General features: G+C 42.1%; 1 protein-coding gene across 6 annotated transcripts in view; it reads left to right on the top strand.

Moving 5' to 3' along the window:
* Window positions 1–15,511, top strand: part of LOC128875534 (dnaJ homolog subfamily C member 5) — a 132,792-nt gene that overhangs the window by 40,415 nt on the left and 76,866 nt on the right. For 4 of the 6 annotated variants that reach the window (XM_054121178.1, XM_054121176.1, XM_054121177.1 and 1 more), the window contains exon 5: window positions 9,309–9,365. In XM_054121178.1, the coding sequence (XP_053977153.1) occupies window positions 9,309–9,365 (57 nt within the window). Of the gene's footprint in view, window positions 1–9,308; window positions 9,366–9,485; window positions 9,634–13,770; window positions 14,012–15,511 lie in introns of those variants that run through there. The other 2 variants (XM_054121175.1, XM_054121180.1) reach the window with 2 other exon arrangements.

The raw sequence follows: 15,511 nt of genomic DNA, 5'->3' as shown, positions 1-15,511 counted from the left end.
TTCGTATTCGCGGAATGTAGGCGAGGGCGTACCGAATCGGAACACTTCGGTTGGAGAACCCCATCCGAATGGAGCCGCGATGCCAATAGCCGAATGCTCTTGGCGGCCGCGATCTCGGGTATCGTTGGCGATAACACCGCGCTGCCTCCTCCGAATTGTGCCCGCACTCCACATACACGCAAAATATTTCAAACCACTCTTGATTTGAGCGCACCATTTTTTTCTAGTTGACACTGCGGCGGTCACTTCGAAACTGAATTCTGGAGAAAAACAGTTGTCTTTCCAGAAAAAACTCCCACCCTTGTTCATTACCTGACCCCCATCCCTTAGGAACGTTTCTTTCTTAACGAAATGCAACGTCGCGTTGTCTGAACACATGTTTCGCCAAACAGTCAATCGTAGGACAAACCCATTGCAGGTCGACTTGGAGGTAGCGGCCGTCGATGTTGGATACCTCGTTGTTACAACCACTTCCCCAAGACACGGTAACTCCGCGACCTTGCATAAATTTTGCGATAGCTATGCAGCAGACGTCTAACTGCCGCTAGGCCGTGCACATATACCGAGTCGCGCCGTCCAGCAAGGCAGAACGCCTGGGCGAGCGCTACCGTGTAAAAGCTAAAAGCAAATATTTGTACAATTTCGCCGCTCATACATACGCTCTCGTTCTCTTATCTCAACCCCGATCCTCCAACGGAGTACGAACAGGGCGGTGTGCGACCGCTACCTTCCTGCTTGCTAGAAGCCCGTTTAACCTAACGTCCTCACGCCGGCGCCCTCTGGCCCGAAACCGAGGACATCCGACCGCCGGCGCCGGTACCATGTCCTGCGACCGCGGGACACCCCGGAGTCACGGTCTCTAGCCCGGGAAGAGTGGGTGTGCGACCGCTACCTATTCGATCCCCTTGGGGCACCGTCATTCCCCTCCAGACCTCCCTGGGTATGAAATGCATGGTGTGGACTGCGAGCGTCTAGGCTAACATCCGACGAAAAAGCGTACCCTGGCGACCGACTGAGTCGGCGCCCCGACTTGCGACGGCCTAAAGGGGAGGGTGTAGAAAAACGCCTCTTTGGAAAAGGCTAGGGTCGACGGGAGGGGTTGAAAAATTCAAAAAAACCTTTGGGCGTACTCTTCTTAATGCCCTTTACAAAATGTACCCCTTGAAATCCCTCTTGGACAAACCCAATTCCCAGAACCCCCTACCCCCTCTAAAAGACCCCAATTTTTGGACGACGGTCTCGATTTTGGACGAATGCATTGTCTGTACTTCCCTGATCCAGAAAATGCCATCACCCATACCGAGCACCTCATAGGCAGCCTTTGGGGGGGGGGGGGGGGAGGTGTGGAACAGCTCGCGAATTTTCAACCCCCTTCGTAAAAAAACCCTTTCACGCATCGGAGGGCGATGAAATTCATCATGTTTGTTCTCGATACATAAGGATGAATGCCGAAAAGGTCTCGTTTCGAAAACTGCCCCCGGAGTTGAAGAGAGTGGGGCAGAGGTAGGGGTGGTCCACCCCTAACTGTAAGGGTTGGAACGTTGTCACGTTGCGTGGATTACATGTACAATAGTCCACGGCATCGGGGCGACACAGTGTTGATGTTTTTTTTCCGCGTGAATGGCAATACAATACGAAAATGTCGTTTTTGGGGCAAAACCCACCCCCAACTTCAGGCCCATCTGCAGGGTGAACGAGCAACCCCACGTGAATGCCGTTTATGGTATCGAATGCGCGAATGCTTTATTAACAGATTCCCAAAAAATCAGTTTTTTTTAATCACGCTTTCGTTGTCAAATCGGAGCAGATTTGGAAGAGTAGTAAGTGGGCCGCGCATAGCCGGCATGCAGAAGTGGAGCGAGGGCCTGCAGCCGTAAGTGGTCAAACCATGTTAAATTGGAGTCCGGTCTGGTCTGACCAGGTTCGGGTGCAGGCCCTCACTACACTTCTGAATGCCGGTTCCGTCCGGCCCACTTATTACTCTTTCTATTCTACTCCGATTTGATAACGGAAGCGTGATTAAAAAAATCTGAATTTTTGGGGATCTGTTAATAAAGCATTCGCGCATTCGATACCATAAACGACATTGACGTGGGGTTGCTCGTTCACCCTGCAGATGGGCTTGAAGTTGGAAGCGAGTTTTTAAAAAAAATCGACAATTTCGTACTTTATTGCCATTCACGCGGGAAAAAGACATCAAAACTGTGTCGCCTCGATGCTCTGGACTGTTGGACTTGTAATCCACGCAACGAAACAACGTTCCAACCCTTACACTTGGGGGTGAACCACCCCTATCTCTGCCCTCCCCCCTTCATCTCCGGCGGCAGTTTTCGAGACGGGACCTTCTCGGCATTCATCTTTAACGTATCGAGAACAAACATGGTGAATTTCATTGTTCTCCGATGTGTGGAAGTGCTCCCTTACGAAGGGGGTTGAAAATTTGAGAGCTATTCTACCCACCTAAGGGGTGCCTATGGGGTGCAGGGTATGTGTGATGGCATTTTCTGGATCAGGGGAGTCCAGAGAATGAATTGAGTCCAAAATCGAGACCGTCGTCTAAAAATTGTGGATTTTAAAGGGGGTGGGTGTTGGTGGGGGGGGGGGGGGCGGGTTTGTACGGGAGGGATTTCAAGTGATGAATTTTGTAAAGGGCATCAAGGAGAGTCGCTCCAAAGGTTTTTTTGAATTTTTCAACCCCTTCCGTCATCCCTGGCCTGTTTCAAAGAGGCGTTTCTCTACACCCTGCTCTTTAGGGGGGTGAATTAACCCCTTCATGTCAACCCTTGCTAATGCAACTTTACACACGCCTAGGGGACACTTCAAAAGTACTCCTCACGCAGTTTCATTTCAATCGGTTGAAAACTCCAATAGTAACGACGGTTTGAAAAAGTGTCCCGCTAATTGTTTGTAGTAGTGTAGTATGCGCAACTCAAACATGCTTTCACATACTTATCCACAAATCGTCGCATACCAGCGAACCAATAATTCTGTTGAATCCGCTCCAATGTCTTCCACGCCTAGATGCCCAGCATCATCGTGACATAATCGGTAGATTTGATGCCTTGCATTCTTCGGAACTGCCCATACTGTCTTATTGTCTTGCATACGTCGGTATATTATGCCTTTTCTTAATGCGTATTCCTGAAAATAATGTTTTACCTCAGGAGCCTTGTCGTTCTTAGCGAGGACCATCCTAATCCGTGATAATTGCTCGTCCTTCATTTGGGCGGCAACAATCCATTCGGCCTCCGTGACGTCTATGTAAAAGACTTCGAGGGGTGTCGGTTGAGGATTTCGGCTAAGTGCATCCACATGCGCCATCCTCGTCCCTGGTCGGTATAATATTTCGAAAGTATACTCTTGTACTTCCAACCACCATCGACCTATGCGCGGCAATAAATCTTTCTTCGAAAACGTCGTTCGCAATGCGTTGCAGTCAGTTATTACTTTAAACTGTATTCCAATCAGTTAGACTCTAAAATGTCGCAATGCGAACATCTTTATGCATCATGTAACATCTTTGATCTGTGGTCATCTGTTTACTGAAATATGCAACTATTGCCATATTTCCATCTTCCTGTTGTTGCAATAATATTGCTCCAACGCCTATTGAACTTATATCCGTATGCAATTCGTATCAAAAATACATAACACCGGTTTCGTCGTCAGTTTCTCTTTGACCTGTTGGAAAGGCTTCTCTTGTGGTTCTTTCCATTGCTAATTTATATTTTTCCGCGTTAGACGAGTCAAAGGTCCTATCAGTGTTGAGAAGATTTTAACGAACTTCCGAAAATAACTCGCCAACCCCAAGAATTGGCGTACCTGCTTAACATTCTCGGGTCGAGGCATTTCCCTAACGGCATCTATTTTCCGTTGACCTAGTCGCATCCCTTGTCCGCTTATTTCTCGCCCCAAGTATTCGATCGTTTCTTGGAAGAAAGAACACTTCTTGAGCTTCAGGGTCAACCCATGTTGTCGAAAGGTTTCTAAAACTTGCCTAAGTATGTCAATGCCTTCGTCTACAGTATTCGACGGCACGAGCATGTCGTCAATATACGGGTAAGCTATTTTATTTTTCAAGGGCCCAAGAACCTTGTCTATTAGCCTTGAAAAAACAACTGGCGCGTTCGTTAAACCGAAAGGCATTCTCAAAAACTCGTGCCCCTCTGGTGTTATAAACGCAGTCTTTTCGATGGAATTTTCAGTGACCGGAACTTGGTAATAACTCGATGCTAAATCAAGACCCGTATAATACCAATAGCCTCCCAGCTGATCTATTTGATCTTCAACGAGTGGCAAAGGCGACTTATTCTTTATCGTGACAGCATTTAATTTTCGATAATCGACACACATTCTAATGTCTCCGGTTTTCTTTTTTACAAGCGTAATAGGACTCGCATACGGTGACTCGGATTCTCTAATTATTCCGTTTGCCAATAAATCATTGATAATTTCGCGAACAACACTTTTTTCCAATTCCGCAAGACGATAAGGGTGATCCGCGATCGGTTCGTTCGTGAGACATTTAATCTTCATGGACACCGTATTCGTTTTCCCGAGGTCACGCATCGAGGTCGATATGCAATCGCGAAATTCTTCGAGTAACGCAACGCATAATCTACGTGCTTTTCCCCGATGTTTTCCACATTCAAAGTTGGATTTTCTTCAATAATGTATATATCCATTGCCGATGTTACTTGCGGTCGTTTCGCATCTCTCGCGTTGTTAAATGTTAATGGATTCCCTCGTTTCAACATTATGACGTTTTCTTGTTGTAAAAAGTCTAGGATAACAAAAGAATCTACAGTCGCGGTTACATTCTGGACCTTCAATGTAATCGTTGCAACTTGATTAATGACTACAGTTGAGCCAGCAAACCCTTTAAATATCGCATTACCTACAATCTTCGTATCAATGACGAATGTTTTAATAAGCGACGAATGGACTACAGTACATGCACTTCCTGTATCCACAAGACTTTCTACTTTGTGTCCGTTGACATGTATGTTGCAACGTGATTTCCCGATACGGTCCGCGGTCAGCGTCGGGAACTGTGCAAAATGAGAGTTTTCCGACTTCTCACGCCTTTACGGGAAAACCCGAGCGCCAGGTATCAGAAGATACCGGCGTGAGAAGCCGAACGTCACGAAAGTTACCACAGCTAGCGATCCGGATCGCGGAGAGGGACGTGGATCGTCGGCGAGGAAAGGAAGTCTGAGAAAGCCGTCTTCACGGCAAGACGGGGCAGATCAACACAGCACGCGTTTAAAATAATATAGAATATATTGTACGTGAAAGATGCTACAGAATACGGTGTACACTGCCGAGCTGTCGTAGCGTCTAAGGCCACCGGGACGACCGATAACCGACACGAGAACTACGTTTTGATAACATGTACTAATTTCGTTCACGTTAGCCCAAATTCCGTCGCGATTCGCACAAAAGCGACTTCGGAAACGATGTTCGGACAGTCTTAACGCGGTCGCGATGGGCTCGACCTCTTCGACGAGAACGTTAACCGGCAGCGATCTAAACACGTGCGCGTTGCAATGGACTCGCGACTAGATGTTCGTCATTTCTTGCGATAACCTACGAAAAGGCGATTTCCCGCTAACAATGCTATTTTGCCCGACAGTGTGCTCGGCAGCCACCAGGTAATCCGACCAATTCACGATATCCTATCCATGAGCGTGAGGTAAAGGAGGAAGCGCTTACCGTACCGTTCACCACGTGTGTCGCTGACGAAATAGGACGAGATACTCGATCTCGTCGCACGCGTTGGCTCACGCGCTTCCCCCAGCCTCACCTCAATGGTCGGCGGCACGCGGCACCTTATGGCGGCCAAATTTAAATCGCGTTATCGGCGCACTCGTCAGCGGCGGTCGTCCAGTCTCGTCCCTCGGCGACTTTGGTGGCGTGTCGGTGCTAGCATCCCTCGAAGACTCTGGAGTGGGCCGGGTCTCGGTGCACTCGAGAACCCGGCTGACTTCGCTATCCTAAACGGCCTCCTGCCCCTTGAAGGTCGTAGCGGAGTTCAGGGGCTGTTACCAAGAACCTCCAGCCCCTGTCCATTTGAGCTTCGTCTGGCCAGTCCGTGCAATCGGCGCCGGGTTGGACGGGATCGGTAGTCTCTAAGCCGCATCGCTCCGTGTTGCCGTCGTTAGCCCAACGCTATTCCCCTTCAGATACGCAAATTAGTCATAACCCTGGGTTACCCTGGTGGCGCTCGCGATCTTGGTCGGTCTCGTTCCCCGCGGAGAGTTCACCTACTTTGTGACGCGGCAATCTGCCACGTCACAATGTAAATGTGATAAATATTTGGAATTTTCTCAGTATTCCTTATAATATTTACCTCTTTCTGCCTGCAATTTTCTTTGGTGTGGCCCGCTTTTTTGCAGATGCTGCACTCCACCTTTGGCCTCCTTAGCGATGTTCTTCTCCGTCGCCTTTGTCGCTTGACCTCGGTGCTCCACCTTCTTCTTATTCTCCTTAGTCGGCATACTCCCCATCGTACACATTGACGAGTAAAGTTCATTGTGGTCCGAGTACTTAGTCGACCGCAACGTCCTGGCGATCGTTTCGTCCGGTATCCCGAAGATCACCATATCGATGACCTGTTCGTCCGACAGCTTTATATGTAACTTCCGGATCATATTCAGTTTTTGAAAGCATTAGTCGCCTAACGACTGCCCTGCTTTCGCCTCGTACAGATCCGCCTCCCGCAGCATTCTTGAAAACGGCATTGCGCGCCGAAATTGAGCCACGAGATATACTTTTATCTCCGCCCATGTGGTGGTGACCTGCATGCTCGTGTCATATCATTGACGAGCGTGCCCCTTCAATCGAGATGCGATTAAGCGCATCACGCACAAGTCGTCTCATGAAAATCTGGCCGCCAACTCGTTTACGTGGCGGATCCAATTTTCTATAGACACATCTTCCTTCGCCGGATCGTACACCGGGATCATCTGTTCGTCCCCCGGGCGCACATAGGACGGCGACTTTGCATGAGAAGTGAAGCTCGCGTTGACATTTTCCACTCCTCGTTGCGCGCGATCAGAGCGATCGTCCTGCTCCAGGTTTCGCGACGTGGACTATGCGAACGCCTACGTGAATCGCGTCTCCTGACGTTCTGCGTACGGGAACGCGAACACGAAACCGAAGCCCGTCGTCGCGGTGCCTGCGAACGAGCTCGCGAATTTCGCGATACATGCGATTGAGATCGCGATTGTCGCAAAAACTCCTCCATGATGCTCTCCAGTTTTTCCAACCGCGATTCCACGCCACTAGACCTTTCAGCCGCTGCGTCGGAATAACGGCTCCATGATGCACGGTCCATATTACTCATTGTCGCTGTACCTTAAACTATATATAACTTAATGCTACACTTAGTCACTATTCCTTATCACTATTTAAACTATAATGCACTTAATCCAATAATATTGTCTATACACGGCACGTTGCACTTAGTGTCTGGCTCGCTATATGCAAAAATACAGTTCACCCACAACAACAATTAAGTGTTTGTTTAAATGTGACGCGATCTGTCCCACTTCTGATATGTAAGATCAGAAACAGTGAAAATACCAATGTAACAAAGTCTACATTTAATCAGTTCCTGCTTCAACGAAAGTCGGTACAGTTCTGACCTCCGCTAGAAAATACAGTCGTGAGGACACCCCTGACGTCAGGCCCTTCGTTCGCAAGAGTCCTCTGTCCTAAAACCTCCTTTAAGAAGGGAAACGCGCAGAGACTAAACACATGACCCGCTTCGGGCGTTTCTCTAGCTCGAATATCCTAACACAATCTCGAATATTCTAACACTCATTTTAGTAGAAGGACGTTCCTAATTTTAGTCCTCTTCTCTCATTAGTCGTGCAATGAGTTGATTGATATTGTTTACGTACTACTTTACCTCTTATGAAGTCAAGAATCACGCTGGTTAAAAAATAAAACCATGAAACAAAGATGGAATTTTCATGTTTAAACGTCTACCTCAGTATCGTATAGAGCAATGCCACTTGAATTCTTCAAACGAGACAACGAACTGCTTACCTTGAAGTCATATCGCAATGAAAAAGAAAGGAACTGTTTTGATTGACTCAACACTCAATTTATTCAATTTTGGGACATGTCTTTTTAGAATAATTGGAACTTGGAACACATCTTCGATATACTTGTACTTAAGTTGTATTAAAGTTACGACTTATTAAATAGACTCTCTGATACTTATAGGAATTACTCATCATAGTTGAACACCGCAACGTTTCAGCATATAAGAACGCAAACTAATGACATCACGGTGAATCCCCATCGAAACAACGATCCCCTTTCCCTGTGACGCCATTAGTTTGGGTGCTCGCCATGCACTGAGATGGTTTTGGTCATGTATAGGGTATGAATAAGATGTATGTACATAGTGTCAACAATGTTGATTGTTGTCAATCAAGGAATAAATACTTCAATTCAAGCTACCCTTTCTTTATATCGTACATGAATAATACATTATCTTTATATGATTGTGTAATGCTTTTTATATGATTGTATTAACACATTGTCACTAAGTAATTAAACATATCTTTATATATACGTTAAAAATCAACCACTTTCAACCCTTTCTTTATATCGTACATACGTAATTGTACAGGATCTATATACTTTATACCTCGATAAGTGAAACAATTTTATCTTGGATAACTGAAATTGAGTCATACCTACCATGGTTTCCATTTCTTCAGCTGTTTAGCAATTTGAATTCAGTCATTATAGAGTTCTAGTCAATATTTACAATAGTTAATTTTTCTTCTCAGTTATCTATTTGAATGATTTTTTTTTAATGTTTCACCCAAGAAGTGTTTATAATACTTGAATTCAAAGTTCACATAGTGAACTTTATAAAGTATTGTTTGTTTTACAAAAAATTACTATAGACAATTCCAGAAACTCAGTTATAAAAATTTATTAGTTGAAATTTATAACATGATCTTTTAAAGAGAATTCACTGTTTCGTTTAACGAAATTACATAGTTCTCACCTTAAAGAACTATCTTTTTGTATATATTCAACAGACAGTAGTCGTAAGTTTATAAAAGGCAAGGACGTGATGTTTTTCAGTTCTCGAGCAGTGAATGTTTTATTTGACGAGCAATTGATTATTTTAAGTCAGTCATTCCACGTTTTGCTACAAATTCATCAATCAATGATTTCTAAAATCTTCCTAATTTAGCCTAGCATGCACTTTTTATGTCTGCCTTTACTTTAGAATACAATAGATTAGCGGTTTTGTTTACGTTGTTATTGTATTGTAGCGGGACCAGAATCCGGAGGTCAATGTCGTGACGAATCAGCCTAGAAGCCTGGCCAAGGTAAGTTTTTTTCTTCAGTATCAGTGGTTCTTAGTTCTCTAAGTATAAACGTTTGACAACTAACAGTTTTACAACGTTAACAAAAAAAAGCAGAATAAAAATAAAAATTATTTGTTTCAGCCTTATTAAATATTATGGAATCTTTTAGGGTCTGCCAATTAATAGAACTTACTGATAATTTATGTAACGACTAACCACACAAATCTTTCTGTGGTTGTTGTTGGTCTGGTTTCTAAATGATTCCTTTTATTATTTTTAGTTCCGAAGATTATGTATTTCCAAGATAATTTAAAATTTTTGTGCATGTACGAGTTACAAGTTACTAGGTATAAAAGTACAATAATTATAGTTTAATCTTACAAAGTAAGTATGTAACGTTGTGATGAATTTTAATTCCTAGTAATTTGCAAGAATTGAAAAGAAACCCAGGCTGTATTTTCCACGGAAGGAGCTGAGAACCATTGAAACGGATCTGTAATATGCGTTGTTCGCCTCTCAATCATTTCACCAGCTTCTTGTACTATTTCTTTTCCTTTTTTCATCGTGAATTATTACATCATTTCTGGCCTCAATGCAGGAATGTATAGAACGCGAAGAGCAGGTTGGTATATATCTTGGGGATTGATGGTACTCTAAATGCAGGAAAATTTTACTTCTAAGGAATCGGTTATATTGCCTTTAATAAATTTTAACTTTACTAAATTCTCATAATCCGTATCGTAATACCAATTTTTTTTATTGTTATCAGTTTTAATATTACAATAATATCAATGGTTATGATACTTTATCCTTTGAAATTATGTTCGTATACCTGTCAAATTTTCTGTGTAATTCAGATTACTTGCTACTCGCAAGGAACAGTCGTCAAGTTCACGACGATGATTTTTATGAAACTTTTGCAGGTTTGTAGAGTAGCCAAAGCAAAGGATACGGATTTCTTTAAGGAGCGTTAATTCAAGTTTCAGGAATGAAATCCTCTCTGAAGTTTCAGCCCTTTGATGCTATCTGTAATCAAACGTTATATACATTTTTAGAAAGACTGGAAAGTAAGCCAGACTTATTCTAAATTAAAAATCTCAAACTTTGATATTACACATATATTAACAATTGGTAACATTATTAATTTGTCGTATCAATAGACGCTACAGATAGTCATTTATCGAGTTCTTTATTGTCTTATGAGAAGGAGGTTTTTTTTTAGTAGAAGTGATAATATTCTACACGATTGACAAGGGAAGGGAACACACCGAACTGTCCGTCTTCGATTTTGATGAACCTTGGCGGATACATTAAGCAGGTGAAAAAAAAGCATACGTATTTTTGTATAGCTGCCCAATCGCAAGTTTCGAGGGTGAAATCACCCCTTGAAGTTTCAGCAGAAAGATGCTATCTCGAAAACTATAATAGATATAAGAAATCTTTTAAGGGAAAAGTTTCATGGTTTCATGAGGTGAGTCAGATTTTGTAAACAGTAATTTGTTTGTAACAAACACATTACATATGTATAATGACAAAAATGAACGGAAATTTCTTTCTGAATCAATTGATATATACACTCATGGAGACGATTAAGAGGACAGTTTTTCAGTTTCTTAAGAGGACGTCGTAACTATGGGAGTTTTCAACCAATTTTCGTGGAACATCGTCAGAAGTAGTTTTGAAGTGTCCTCTGGGTGTGTGCAAAGTTGCATTGGCGAAGGTTGATGCGAAGGATTTAATTCACCCCCGCAAAGAGGAGTAGTACAGAAAAACGTCCCAAAAATACCTTTGGGGCGATGAATATATAAGCAACAAATTACTTCCTAACAATATCATACTGCAATGCATACAGTAATAATATAATTAATATTATTATTGTTAATTTTAAACGATCCTGCAATTTTTAATAAATATGTATCTCATAATAATAGCCGCCCGTATGTCTATACATGAACATATACATTTCATGTGTGGCCGCAGCCCGGCGGATTCGCGGGCCTGTATACAATATTATATGAAAATTTACAAAACTGCAGGAGACAAATGTATTATACTATATATCAGTTGATTCAGAAAGAAATTTCCGTTCATTTTTGCCGTTACATAAATTGTATCTCTTAAAATAATGAAACAATAAATTTTGTTGTTATAAACAAATCACTTTTTACAAAATCTGCGACTACTTTTTGTCTTACCTCATGAACCAATAAAACTTTTCCCTAAGAAGATTTCTTATATCTATTATACTTTTCGAGATAGCATTTTTCTGCTGAAACTTCAAGTGGTGATTCACATCCTAAACTTGCGATTTGCTAGCTATAAAAAAAATACGTATGTCTTTGTCACGGAAAGTCCGGCGGATGGACTCTCGCGAACGGGGTGCCGATTCAGTCGGTCGCCAGAGTTGCGATTGCTAGGCGGGCGCGGAACTTACTCTAGTTATACACACACACTATGCATAGCCCACACGCGAGTTTACCGCGAAGGGAGGTTGAAATGGTCGGGGGACGTTTCGTCTCACAGGGGGAGGAAGCCAAAGCGGTATGCTTGTGCGGCTTTTCCCCAGGCTGGGAGATCGGGGAGGCCCGGAGACAGTCCACAAACGCGTAAAGTCTGCCGGCGATCGGATACCCCTCGTTTCGTGAACTAAGTCACGCCGTAGGGGTCTGGGTAAACGGAGAGTGCGGGTGACGGGGAAAGGTGCTAACGCATCGGTTCGACCGTCAGTACTCCGTGGAAGGAAATCGTCGGAAGCCGGGAACGGTACACTTCCAAAAAAAGGTGAGAGTGCGAGTGTGCAGGTTTATGTCGGCCTTTATTAATAAGAAACGTGCTGTACTGCTAGCTCGAGCAATTCTGATTCTTGAGCGGAACGGCGGCAGTATATATGTACAGTGGAACGCGGTTTCGCTTGCGCGAGCCATCGTGCGTACCGCAGCGCGCGACTCGCGACTAGCGGCGGATGGTGATAACGGCCGTGGAGAGGTAGACGGCGCGGGTTGGCGCGAGAGAGAGGGTCGCGGCTACCGATAGCGTTACATCCCTTACATGCCTTATTTTAACCTGCTTAATATATCCACCATGTTTCATCAAAATCGGAGACGGACAGTTTGGTATGTTTCCTTGTGAGTAGTGATAAGAGCTTTCTTGCTAGTTATCTTTAACAGTGAATAGGGAAAACTATCATGCACTCTACTTTCAATCTTTGTAATCCTTCGGGAAGAGGATTCTTAAACAATCATTCCTGTCTGTTGGGCTTCTTAAAAATTACTTATTAGTTATGACGCTAATGAAGGCACAGAGGATTAACTAACGGACGGTTAGTTAGAGGCACCATACATTCTTTTTTTCTTAATTCTATAACCACAAAGAAATTCTTGTCCATTAAAGAGAATCTAAGACAAAACTTTTCAGCATGCAATAGTTCTTTAGATAGCATCGGGGAGATGACAATTGTAACGTAATTTCAGTCAAACTATTTATCATAACTGAAAGAAACACGTGTCTCTTACTAATTGCTATTCATCCGTTTCAACACGTGCGTACATTGTTATCATAATCGACGACGTACACTTTGCAAGTGATTCTTTTTAGTAATAGATGTAAAACTCTGAAGCTTTTTTAAAAGTATCTTGTAACCCATATTTTGGGCTACTTTCGATAAATTGATATCCAAATATTCGAATCGCGTTGAATTGACGTCAAAGTGTAATAATATAAATTGTCTACACGCTTCATCTTCAGTAAAATTATAATAATCTAGAAGATATCTGCACAAACTCAATCCATAGGCACATTTCAATTTACATTAATTTCAAGAACCATTTTTCTAAGTAGAGTAGATTCTCTATAATTCGTTGAAACTCAGGAGCGAAAACGACGAATTATCGTGTCGAAGAGCCGAAATTGTAAGTAAAGTTAGAGGAACCGCCATTTTGAAAGAGAGGCAACGAAAGAAAGAAAGGGAAATCCGAGAGTCCCTGGTGCGGCAGAAATTAAAGGGTCGTGTCGGTGAAACACACTAACACAATAACAATAGTTTTTTATTTTTTACTTTTTGGAAGTGAAAATTGTACCGTCGTATTTGTGTTATCTTTCTAAGTAAAATGATACCAAACACGGCATAATTTAGTGCATATTTGCGTATTTTACAAAGCAAAGGAAACAAACCATTATCATTTTTAAAATAATCAAATATGCACCAAATTATATCATGTTTGGTGTCATTTTAATCAGAAGAATACCACAAATATGAAGGTAGTATTTTCACTTCCAAAAAGTCAAAAATAAAAAACTTTTGTCATTACATTAAGGGTATCTCGACCTTATGCCATGGTCCTCCTTTAGGGCCCAACTACCTGCTGTCGTTCTTCAATTTTGTTCCTTTGCCACGATTCGCTGTTACAGTGTCGTTTGTTGTATAAAGGTGGAGCCAAATTTTCAACATCGACGTATGCTAAGGGGTCAGAGAGACAAGGGGAGTTTTGTGGTGGGGATGGTTTCCAGCGAATTACAGCAGAGACCTTTCAGCGAATTATAAAGAATCTACTGTAGCAGTTCATCATTAAATATTCGGTACTCAGCGATGGACAGGACAAAATCAAAAGGCAGAATTTATTATTCTTTCTTCCATTAAATTATACTTTCATATGTCGAGAATGGTTTATTGAGTCTCACTAGGCATGCAAATAATATTGTGTATATTGACTGAATTTGTGTGCATTGTATGTTACTATGAAAAAAAGTAAATTATTCTGTTTTAAAAATCAAGTTCGTTTGTTTCTTAAAACAAAATATTTCCTTTGTTAAAAATGTTCTTTATTAAACTGTCAAAAGTAGGCTATTCCTAGGAATTATTCTTTAGATGGAGTATTTCTCAAATATGTGGTCAAATTTTATCAGCATATTCTACAAATCGTGTTGATGTACAACCATAATTTCAGTACAAAGAAATACTAGAGATAAAAAAAGATGCAGAAGTTACTTATCAGGTTAACACTGGAAACATGAAGACACTGTGGTATGAAATGAGAAAAAGAAAATAAAGGCATTAAATACGAAATTACACTATCATTCATACACGGTCTGTCTAAAAAAAAACCGAACTTTTGATATAAAAAGAAAAAAGTACAAGTAAAGTTTTTACACACACGTTTATTTACTCAAAATAATCTCCCTCTGCGTTAATATAGAATGTAGAGCGCGTAATTAACATTTCGAAGGACCTTTGCAGCTCCTGTTTTGGTACCCCTTTTAGTACGGCGGTAACAGCGGCCTGAATTTTCGAAATATTGCCATAATGTGTCCCTTTTATTGGAATTGGCATTGTTACCTTGGATCATTCACCCTACTCGCCTGAACTGTCTCCCTGCGATTATTTTCTTTTCACAAAATTGAAAATTCCAATGAAAGGGACACATTATAGCAACATTTCGGAGATTCAGACCGCTGTAACTGCCGTACTAAACGGGGTATCAAAACAGGAGCTGCAAAGGACCTTCGAAATGTTAATTATCATCCGGTCTACACGCTGTATTGACGCAGAGGGAAATTATTTTGAGTAAATAAACGTGTGTGTAAAAACTTTACTTGTACTTTTTTCATTTTATAGCAAGAGTTCGGTTTCTTTTTAGACAGACCATGTATTTCACTGTCTAACACGACTTTTGTTCTGTTATATCCACTGGGTTATGCTTATAGCGTTCCTCGCTCTAAATACGAATGTAAAGCCAAGTTTAGAAAGGAAGTTTATTTTTCAAGTGTCAACTTCCTTTTATAATTTTTTTTCTTCAGTAATCACTTTGATTAAAAATTTTACACGGTTTTCATACACCTTTTCACCTCTTATTCAGCTACGTTTCTTATTTTATCTCCATCTCTCTGTATTTACCGTCTGGGACGGCCCTTACTCTACCGGCACTACAAAGTGTGCCGCCAAATTTAAATTAAAGGAATTTATTTTCTTTACATGTAGATACACTAATGCGCAGAACTTAACGGACAAACTTTTAAACGTTTCGAAAACATGGAAGTTTTCAACCGATTGGAATGAAACTCCGTGAGGAGTAATTTTGAAATGTCCTCTGGGCATGAGTAAAGTTACATGGGCAAAGGTCGATACGAAGAGGTTAATTCACTCCCTTAAAGGGGGGCGCGTCGAAAAACGT

This window comes from Hylaeus volcanicus, chromosome 4, assembly GCF_026283585.1.
Source record: "Hylaeus volcanicus isolate JK05 chromosome 4, UHH_iyHylVolc1.0_haploid, whole genome shotgun sequence".
Classification (NCBI taxonomy): domain Eukaryota; kingdom Metazoa; phylum Arthropoda; class Insecta; order Hymenoptera; family Colletidae; genus Hylaeus; species Hylaeus volcanicus.
This window is presented reverse-complemented; position numbering and strand designations above follow the sequence as displayed.